The 11,513-nt window shown below is 38.3% G+C and overlaps 1 protein-coding gene across 3 annotated transcripts in view; it reads left to right on the forward strand.

Moving 5' to 3' along the window:
* rnf175 (ring finger protein 175) overlaps positions 1-10,967 on the forward strand; it is a 26,508-nt gene extending 15,541 nt beyond the window's left edge. Inside the window, exons 6-9 of one of the 3 annotated variants that reach the window (XM_065022013.1) lie at positions 78-198; positions 6,698-6,831; positions 9,354-9,455; positions 10,579-10,967. In XM_065022013.1, coding sequence (XP_064878085.1) covers positions 78-198; positions 6,698-6,831; positions 9,354-9,455; positions 10,579-10,699 — 478 coding nt within the window. In that variant the 3' untranslated portion in view covers positions 10,700-10,967. Of the gene's footprint in view, positions 1-77; positions 199-6,697; positions 6,832-7,265; positions 8,231-9,353; positions 9,664-10,578 lie in introns of those variants that run through there. The other 2 variants (XM_065022012.1, XM_065022011.1) reach the window with 2 other exon arrangements.
* Positions 10,968-11,513: the final 546 nt, after the last annotated feature.

Here is an 11,513-nt window from a genome sequence, read left to right on the forward strand (position 1 = left end):
ATCAAGGCTGAGGACTCCATGGATGTGTTGTCTTGTAGGATCAAGGCTGAAGGCTCTATGGATGTGTTGTCTTGTAGGATCAAGGCTGAGGACTCCATGGATGTGGGCGTTATCATGCTGTTCTATGGTCTGTACTATGGAGTGATGGGACGGGACTTTGCTGAAATCTGCTCCGACTACATGGCCTCAACTATAGGGGTGAGTACTACACGTATGCAGTGTTTCACATACAGTATACACACAGAGTATCTGTTGATGTAATTGTTGTTGTACTACTATGTAGTCCAGGGGAGGGGAGAGTTTTATATTTATTATTATTAATTATACTTATATATTATGTTGTTGTTGCAGTACTATAACGTGTTGTTGCCGTACTATAACGTGTTGCAGTACTATAACATGTTGTTGTTGCAGTACTATAACGTGTAGTTGTTGCAGTACTATAACATGTTGTTGTTGTTGCAGTACTATAACGTGTAGTTGTTGCTGTACTATAACATGTTGTTGTTGCAGTACTATAACGTGTAGTTGTTGCAGTACTATAACATGTTGTTGTTGTTGCAGTACTATAACGTGTAGTTGTTGCTGTACTATAACATGTTGTTGTTGCAGTACTATAACATGTTGTTGTTGCAGTACTATAACATGTTGTTGTTGTTGTACTATAACATGTTGTTGTACTATAACATGTTGTTGTTGTTGCAGTACTATAACATGTTGTTGTTGTTGCAGTACTATAACATGCTGTTGTTGCAGTACTATAACATGTTGTTGTTGCTGTACTATAACATGTTGTTGTTGTTGCAGTACTATAACATGTTGTTGTACTATAACATGTTGTTGTTGTTGCAGTACTATAACATGTTGTTGTTGTTGCAGTACTATAACATGTTGTTGTTGTTGTTGCAGTACTATAACATGTTGTTGTTGCAGTACTATAACATGTTGTTGTTGCAGTACTATAACATGTTGTTGTTGTTGCAGTACTATAACATGTTGTTGTTGCTGTACTATAACATGTTGTTGCTGTACTATAACATGTTGTTGTTGTTGCTGTACTATAACATGTTGTTGTTGCAGTACTATAACATGTTGTTGCAGTAATATAACATGTTGTTGTTGCAGTACTATAACATGTTGTTGTTGTTGCAGTACTATAACATGTTGTTGTTGTTGCAGTACTATAACATGTTGTTGTTGTTGCAGTACTATAACATGTTGTTGTTGTTGCAGTACTATAACATGTTGTTGTTGTACTATAACATGTTGTTGTTGTTGTACTATAACATGTTGTTGTTGTTGTACTATAACATGTTGTTGTTGTTGTACTATAACATGTTGTTGTTGCAGTAATATAACATGTTGTTGTTGCAGTACTATAACATGTTGTTGTTGTTGCAGTAATATAACATGTTGTTGTTGCAGTACTATAACATGTTGTTGTTGTTGCAGTAATATAACATGTTGTTGTTGCAGTACTATAACATGTTGTTGTTGCAGTAATATAACATGTTGTTGTTGTTGCAGTACTATAACATGTTGTTGTTGCAGTACTATAACATGTTGTTGTTGCAGTACTATAACATGTTGTTGTTGCAGTACTATAACATGTTGTTGTTGTTGCTGTACTATAACATGTTGTTGTTGTTGCAGTACTATAACATGTTGTTGTTGTTGCAGTACTATAACGTTGTTGTTGTTGCAGTACTATAACATGTTGTTGTTGTTGCAGTACTATAACATGTTGTTGTTGTTGCAGTAATATAACATGTTGTTGTTGTTGCAGTACTATAACATGTTGTTGTTGCAGTACTATAACATGTTGTTGTTGTTGCTGTACTATAACATGTTGTTGTTGCTGTACTATAACATGTTGTTGTTGCAGTACTATAACATGTTGTTGTTGTTGCTGTACTATAACATGTTGTTGTTGTTGCTGTACTATAACATGATGTTGTTGTTGCAGTACTATAACATGTTGTTGCAGTACTATAACATGTTGTTGTTGTTGCAGTACTATAACATGTTGTTGTTGTTGCTGTACTATAACATGTTGTTGTTGTTGCAGTACTATAACATGTTGTTGTTGTTGCAGTACTATAACATGTTGTTGTTGTTGCAGTAATATAACATGTTGTTGTTGCTGTACTATAACATGATGTTGTTGTTGCTGTACTATAACATGTTGTTGTTGTTGCAGTACTATAACATGTTGTTGTTGTTGCAGTACTTGTTGTTGTTGCAGTACTATAACATGTTGTTGTTGTTGCAGTACTATAACATGTTGTTGTTGTTGCAATACTATAACATGTTGTTGTTGTTGCAGTACTATAACATGTTGTTGTTGTTGCAGTAATATAACATGTTGTTGTTGCAGTACTATAACATGTTGTTGTTGCAGTATTATATCATGTTGTTGTTGCAGTACTATAACATGTTGTTGTTGTTGCTGTACTATAACATGTTGTTGTTGCAGTACTATAACATGTTGTTGTTGCAGTACTATAACATGTTGTTGTTGTTGCAGTACTATAACATGTTGTTGTTGTTGCTGTACTATAACATGTTGTTGTTGTTGCAGTACTATAACATGTTGTTGTTGCTGTACTATAACATGTTGTTGCAGTACTATAACATGTTGTTGTTGTTGCAGTACTATAACATGTTGTTGTTGTTGCAGTACTATAACATGTTGTTGTTGTTGCAGTAATATAACATGTTGTTGTTGCAGTAATATAACATGTTGTTGTTGCTGTACTATAACATGATGTTGTTGTTGCAGTACTATAACATGTTGTTGTTGCAGTACTATAACGTGTTGTTGCTGTACTATAACATGATGTTGTTGTTGCAGTACTATAACATGTTGTTGTTGCAGTACTATAACATGTTGCTGTACTATAACATGATGTTGTTGTTGCAGTACTATAACATGTTGTTGTTGTTGCTGTACTATAACATGTTGTTGTTGCAGTACTATAACATGTTGTTGCAGTACTATAACATGTTGTTGTTGCAGTACTATAACATGTTGTTGTTGTTGCAGTACTATAACATGTTGTTGTTGTTGCAGTACTATAACATGTTGTTGTTGTTGCAGTACTATAACATGTTGTTGTTGTTGCAGTAATATAACATGTTGTTGTTGTTGCAGTACTATACCATGTTGTTGTTGCAGTACTATAACATGTTGTTGTTGTTGCAGTACTATAACATGTTGTTGTTGTTGCAGTACTATAACATGTTGTTGTTGTACTATAACATGTTGTTGTTGTACTATAACATGTTGTTGTTGCTGTACTATAACATGTTGTTGTTGCAGTACTATAACATGTTGTTGTTGCAGTACTATAACATGTTGTTGCAGTAATATAACATGTTGTTGTTGCAGTACTATAACATGTTGTTGTTGTTGCAGTAATATAACATGTTGTTGTTGCAGTACTATAACATGTTGTTGCAGTAATATAACATGTTGTTGTTGCAGTACTATAACATGTTGTTGTTGCAGTACTATAACATGTTGTTGTTGTTGCAGTACTATAACATGTTGTTGTTGTTGCAGTACTATAACATGTTGTTGTTGTTGCAGTACTATAACATGTTGTTGTTGTTGCAGTACTATAACATGTTGTTGTTGCAGTACTATAACATGTTGTTGTTGCAGTAATATAACATGTTGTTGTTGCAGTACTATAACATGTTGTTGCAGTACTATAACATGTTGTTGTTGTTGCAGTACTATAACATGTTGTTGCAGTACTATAACATGATGTTGTTGTTGCAGTACTATAACATGTTGTTGCAGTACTATAACATGTTGTTGTTGTTGCAGTACTATAACATGTTGTTGTTGTTGCAGTACTATAACATGTTGTTGTTGCAGTAATATAACATGTTGTTGCTGTACTATAACATGATGTTGTTGTTGCAGTACTATAACATGATGTTGTTGTTGCAGTACTATAACATGTTGTTGTTGCAGTACTATAATGTGTTGTTGTTGCTGTACTATAACATGATGTTGTTGTTGCAGTACTATAACATGATGTTGTTGTTGCAGTACTATAACATGTTGTTGTTGCTGTACTATAACATGATGTTGTTGTTGCAGTACTATAACATGTTGTTGCTGTACTATAACATGTTGTTGTTGTTGCAGTACTATAACATGTTGTTGTTGTTGCTGTACTATAACATGTTGTTGTTGTTGCTGTACTATAACATGTTGTTGTTGCAGTACTATAACATGTTGTTGTTGTTGCTGTACTATAACATGTTGTTGTTGTTGTTGCAGTAATATAACATGTTGTTGTTGCAGTACTATAACGTGTTGTTGTTGCTGTACTATAACTTGTTGTTGTTGTTGCAGTAATATAACATGTTGTTGTTGCAGTACTATAACGTGTTGTTGTTGCTGTACTATAACTTGTTGTTGTTGTTGCAGTACTATAACATGTTGTTGTTGCAGTACTATAACATGTTGTTGTTGTTGCTGTACTATAACATGTTGTTGTTGTTGCAGTACTATAACATGTTGTTGTTGTTGCAGTAATATAACATGTTGTTGTTGCAGTACTATAACATGTTGTTGTTGTAGCAGTACTATAACATGTTGTTGTTGTTGCAGTAATATAACATGTTGTTGTTGCAGTACTATAACATGTTGTTGTTGTTGTTGTACTATAACATGTTGTTGTTGTTGCAGTAATATAACATGTTGTTGTTGTTGCAGTAATATAACGTGTTGTTGTTGCAGTACTATAACATGTTGTTGTTGTTGCTGTACTATAACATGATGTTGTTGTTGCAGTACTATAACATGTTGTTGCAGTACTATAACATGTTGTTGCAGTACTATAACATGTTGTTGTTGTTGCAGTACTATAACATGTTGTTGTTGTTGCAGTACTATAACATGTTGTTGTTGCAGTACTATAACATGTTGTTGTTGTTGCAGTATTATAACATGTTGTTGTTGTTGCAGTATTATAACATGTTGTTGTTGTTGCAGTAATATAACATGTTGTTGTTGCTGTACTATAACATGATGTTGTTGTTGCAGTACTATAACATGTTGTTGCTGTACTATAACATGTTGTTGCAGTACTATAACATGTTGTTGTTGCTGTACTATAACATGTTGTTGTTGTTGCAGTACTATAACATGTTGTTGTTGTTGCAGTAATATAACATGTTGTTGTTGTTGCAGTACTATAATGTGTTGTTGTTGCTGTACTATAACATGATGTTGTTGTTGCTGTACTATAACATGATGTTGTTGTTGCAGTACTATAACATGATGTTGTTGTTGCAGTACTATAACATGTTGTTGTTGCTGTACTATAACATGTTGTTGCTGTACTATAACATGTTGTTGTTGCAGTACTATAACGTGTTGTTGTTGCTGTACTATAACATGTTGTTGTTGTTGTTGTTGCAGTAATATAACATGTTGTTGTTGCAGTAATATAACATGTTGTTGTTGCTGTACTATAACATGTTGTTGTTGTACTATAACATGTTGTTGTTGCAGTAATATAACATGTTGTTGTTGCAGTACTATAACATGTTGTTGTTGTACTATAACATGTTGTTGTTGTTGCAGTACTATAACATGTTGTTGTTGTTGCAGTAATATAACATGTTGTTGTTGCAGTACTATAACATGTTGTTGTTGTAGCAGTACTATAACATGTTGTTGTTGTTGCAGTACTATAACATGTTGTTGCAGTACTATAACATGTTGTTGTTGTTGCAGTACTATAACATGTTGTTGTTGTTGTTGCAGTACTATAACATGTTGTTGTTGTTGCAGTATTATAACATGTTGTTGTTGTTGCAGTAATATAACATGTTGTTGTTGCTGTACTATAACATGATGTTGTTGTTGCAGTACTATAACATGTTGTTGCTGTACTATAACATGTTGTTGCAGTACTATAACATGTTGTTGTTGTTGCTGTACTATAACATGTTGTTGTTGCAGTACTATAACATGTTGTTGTTGTTGCAGTAATATAACATGTTGTTGTTGCAGTACTATAACATGTTGTTGTTGTTGCAGTAATATAACATGTTGTTGTTGCAGTACTATAACATGTTGTTGTTGTTGCAGTACTATAACATGTTGTTGTTGTTGCAGTAATATAACATGTTGTTGTTGCAGTACTATAACATGTTGTTGTTGTTGCAGTAATATAACATGTTGTTGTTGCAGTACTATAACATGTTGTTGTTGTTGCAGTACTATAACATGTTGTTGTTGTTGCAGTACTATAACATGTTGTTGTTGTACTATAACATGTTGTTGTTGTTGCAGTACTATAACATGTTGTTGCAGTACTATAACATGTTGTTGCAGTACTATAACATGTTGTTGTTGTTGCTGTACTATAACATGTTGTTGTTGTTGCAGTACTATAACATGTTGTTGTTGTTGCTGTACTATAACATGTTGTTGTACTATAACATGTTGTTGCTGTACTATAACATGTTGTTGTTGTTGCAGTACTATAACATGTGGTTGTTGTTGCTGTACTATAACTTGTTGTTGTTGCTGTACTATAACATGTTGTTGTTGTTGCAGTACTATAACATGTTGTTGTTGTTGCAGTACTATAACATGTTGTTGTTGTTGCAGTACTATAACATGTTGTTGTTGTTGCAGTACTATAACATGTTGTTGTTGTTGCAGTACTATAACCTGGGAGGAATGCCGTCCAGGAGCCTGACAGATGATATCTGTGCGGTGTGTGGTCAGAAGATCCTCGTAGACGTGGATGAGGAGGGGATTATAGAAGATACCTACCAACTCTCCTGTAACCACATGTATCCTATCCACTAGGCTTGGGCACTATACCATATATTCCGTGTACTGGGGGATTTGGAAAAAGCTGGGAGTGTTTTTCAATACTGTCAATACCATTGAAACTAATTATTTGAAGATTTTCAATACTTTGAAATATTTTGTAAATCTTTTTTTTTTCGTGCAATACCTTAGGAGATAAAGCCGATTGCGTTCTTCGTTTCACCTGTCACATTATTTTTTAAATTATGAAACGTACCATAGTTCCCCAGAACAGTTGAGCCAGTCACGTGTTAGTTTTGTAAATAGCACAATGCTAGAAAGCAGGAGCAGGTGAATCCACAGTGTTCTGTATCTATGGGAGAGTCTCTGTTGTACGGCGCACATGAGGTGATGAAGTTACACTTGTATGTAATTCACTACTAAATGTAATTCACTACTAAATGTTTGCCCTCAGATATCTTCTAATTGCTTTTCTGCCAGAAGTCAAAGAGCTCTGGATGAGTTCTGTACAGCCGCCACCATGTTTTCCCTGTGCTTCCTGCTATAGCGTTTGTTTCTTCTCTGTTCTCCCATCTGCTCGGTGTACACATACAGCTCTTCCTAGAGAAAAGCATGCATCGCAACTTTGTTCGTTCTCTCGTTCAGGTTCGCTTGTACATGTCCACACACACCGGAAATGACACTCGGTAGCTCCTAGCTACACTTGTATAACTTTGAGCTGGATTTGACTGTCTTTGCCATTTGTTTATTTTTTGTTTTCGCTCGTTAGCATTTAGCTAACAGCGTCTGTGATATCCCTATTAGTTTGTGCTAATTTTGTTAGCATTCTGGTATTAGAAGCCCAATGGGATTTTCTTGCGTTTCTAGCGCCCCCTATTGTTCTATGCCGGTAATACCGTGGATACCGCCCAAGGCTACTATCCTCACTGCACTGTTTGGATTATAGAAGATCAGCTCTCCTATCCTGTATGCTATGTCACACTCCCTCCTCTCTCTCTATACTCCCCCTCTCTCTCTATACTCCCCCTCTCTCTTTCCCCTCCTCTCTACTTCTCCACTCCCCTCTCTATACTCCCTCCTCTCTCTCTATACTCCCTCCTCTCTCTCTATACTCCCTCCTCTCTCTATACTCCCTCCTCTCTCTCTATACTCCCTCCTGTCTCTCTATACCCCCTCCTCTCTCTCTATACTCCCTCCTCTCTCTCTCTATACCCCTCCTCTCTCTCTCTATACCCCTCCTCTCTCTCTATACTCCCTCCTCTCTCTCTATACTCCCTCCTCTCTCTATATATAACCCTCCTCTCTCTTTCCCTCCTCTCTACTTCTCCCCTCCCCTCTCTATACTCTCTCCTCTCTCTTTCCCCTCCTCTCTATACTCCCCCTCTCTCTTTCCCCTCCTCTCTACTTCTCCCCTCCCCTCTCTCTTCTCCCTCTCTCTCCTCTCTACTTCTCTCCTCTCTCTTTCCCCCCCCTCTCTACTTTCTCCTCCCCCTCCCCTCCTCTCTCTCTATACTCCCCCTCTCTCTTTCCCCTCCTCTCTACTTCTCCCCCCCTCTCTATACTCCCCCTCTCTCTTTCCACTCCTCTCTACTTCTCCCTCCCCTCTCTCTATATTCTCTCTTTCCCCTCCTCTCTCTTTCCCCTCCTCTCTTCTTCTCCTCCCTCTTTCCTCCTCTCTATTCTCCTCCCCTCTCTCTTTCCCCTCCTCTCTACTTCTCCTCCTCCCCCTCTCTATACTCCCTCCTCTCTCTTCCCTCCTCTCTACTTCTCCTCCCCTCCCCTCTCTATACTCCCTCCTCTCTCTTCCCCTCCTCTCTACTTCTCCTCCCCCTCCTCTCTCTATACTCCCCCTCTCCCTTCCTCTCTCTCCTTCTCCTCTCTCTCCCCTCTCTCTGTAAATGGCGCCCGTTTCCCTATATAGTGCCCTACTCTTCCCTTAATTACTACACCAAATCGATTCCCATAAAAACGGAATGTAAGTTTACTTCCTGAATTTACTCTAGGTTGAAGATAATAAAGGTTAAGACAACATAATAATTCCATGCAGAAGCGTTTGGAAAATAAATTCATTGGACTAAGCGCTGGAGCAAAAACGACTGGTATTGAATATTAGCAGTACAGAAAGTTCACCGTCAAAGTGGAAAATAAACACAATCAAAGAATATTTTTTTTGTTAACATCTCAGAAAATATAATATATATATTAGCATAAGTAAATTTAAATGTTTTTCTAATTATGTACAACCACGTTATTGAGTCCTGACTGCTAGTCACGTTTTCAATACTAATCCTGTAGAATTAGCCCACTGCGACCGTCCAATTAATGTGTTTATTTTCTAACGCTGCCTCGTGGAATTATTATGTTGTCTTAACCTGTATTTTTCGATCTTCAATTTACTGGAATAGATCCCAAACCTGCAACTGAAGATGCCCAGCGAGTGTTAGCATGGAGGCTAACTATCCCATGATTTCCTATGTGAAATGCTAATCATTTTACGCTAGTCTTGTTGTTGTGGATTCTTTAACGCCAACTCTGCCTCCAGATTCCACGAGTTCTGTATCCGTGGCTGGTGCATTGTGGGTAAGAAGCAGACGTGTCCGTACTGCAACGAGAAGGTCGACTTGAAGAGGATGATGAACAATCCGTATCCTTTCATTGGCAGAGGCGACGAGAGCCACAGAACACCGGGATTGGCTGAATCTGAGAGCATATCTTACACACACACTTATTCTTATCGGTCTTTGACATTGTTGCATGTTGTGTTTTTTATATTTTATATTTTTGTTCAGTATAATTGTAAAAAAAAAAAAAAAATGCTGTAAAACATGTATAAAACTATCATTTTGATCTGATGGATGGTCAGTGGTTGTTTATTATAGTTTTAACCATGTTTTGAGGCTTTTCAGTGTTTCTTTACAATGATACATTGTTTACACACAATGGAGTAAAGCAGGCTCGGGTGCGTCCGCCCGCCATCACGTGCATGTTGATTGGGTCCCCCTTCCCAAGGAGCACCGTACAAAATATTTCAGCACCGTTAAAAGAACGTGTCCTATCGTTCCTAAGTGTCATTGGTTGTTACCTTGACGACGTAGAATGAACAAACAAACAAACCTCCTGCAGGTTTTTTGAGTTCAACTACAGGCAGATGCGTGGACGAGATGCCAGAGGAAGTGTTTAATTAACAGGTCAGGAGTCGACAGAGTCATATGAGAAGAATACAATTGCTGAATTTATGTAGATATTCTAAACTAAGTGTTTTGATAACTTTCAGTTTTTTAACCATTTCAATTCAATAATGAAGAGACAATACAAGGGACCCTGGCTTTATCAAAAGATAGCTACCTACATAACCAGCAATGAGCGTTATCTAACGAGCCTGGTCTACATAACCAGCAATAGCGTTATCTAACGAGCCTGGTCTACATAACCAGCAATAGCGTTATCTAACGAGCCTGGTCTACATAACCAGCAATAGCGTTATCTAACGAGCCTGGTCTACATAACCAGCAATGACGTTATCTAACGAGCCTGGTCTACATAACCAGCAATGACGTTATCTAACGAGCCTGGTCTACATAACCAGCAATAGCGTTATCTAACGAGCCTGGTCTACATCACAACAAACCTTTTTAGTCTCATGTGCGACCAGAGCCCTGTTTATAAGTTGTATTCTTCAAGAATCAATCACTGTATATAATTAATTTTGAATTCCACAAATGGATGTACCAATTGCTCCTTAACGCCTACTCCCCCTCCTCCCCCAGATGGGAGAGAACACATGTCCTTTACGGGCAGCTCTTGGATTGGCTGAGATATCTTGTTGCCTGGCAACCCATAATCATCGGAATTGTCCACGGAATCAACTTCACCCTGGGGCTGGAGTAGTAGAACTCTGGGATGATGATCGCCTTGCAGAACTCCCTCCCCGGAACTCCCTCCTCGGAACTCCCTCCCCGGAACTCCCTCTCGGCACTCCCTCCCGGAACTCCCTCCCCGGAACTCCCTCCCCGGAACTCCCTCCCGGAACTCCCTCCCCGGAACTCCCTCTCCGGAACTCCCTCCCCGGAACTCACTCCCTCCCGGAACTCACTCCCTCTCGGAACTCCCTCCCCGGAACTCACTCCCCGGAACTCCCTCTCGGAACTCCCTCTCGGAACTCCCCGTGCATTATTTATGAACTCCTATTCCCTATATAGTCTGCTCCATTTAGGATGCAGCTCCCCAGAACTCCCTCCCCGGAACTCCTCCCCGGTCCCAATACCCAACCTGAACTCCCTCTCGGAACTCCCTCTCGGAACATTTGGAATCCGTGCATTATTTATGATCTGTAAATGATGTACTTTATACAATGCTTGCATCCCAAATGGTACCCTATTCCCTATATAGTCTGCTCCTTTTGGTTAAATGTAGGGCACTGTAAAGGGTATATGGAGCCATTTGGGATGCAGCCAATGTCAAGTGTGAACTACGATGGGTTTCTTTACCATTGCGGTTTGTTCTACAGTTTACACTCCGCAGATACACTGGTATCTGGTATACCAAACCTGATGACTGACCTCTCTGTCCCAATACCCAGCCTGATGACTGGCCTCTCTGTCCCAATACCCAGCCTGAATACTGACCTCTCTGTCCCAATACCCAGCCTGATGACTGGGGTCTCTGTCCCAATACCCAGCCTGATGACTGACCTCTCTGTCCC

Source organism: Oncorhynchus nerka, linkage group LG8 (assembly GCF_034236695.1).
Source record: "Oncorhynchus nerka isolate Pitt River linkage group LG8, Oner_Uvic_2.0, whole genome shotgun sequence".
Classification (NCBI taxonomy): Eukaryota; Metazoa; Chordata; class Actinopteri; order Salmoniformes; family Salmonidae; genus Oncorhynchus; species Oncorhynchus nerka.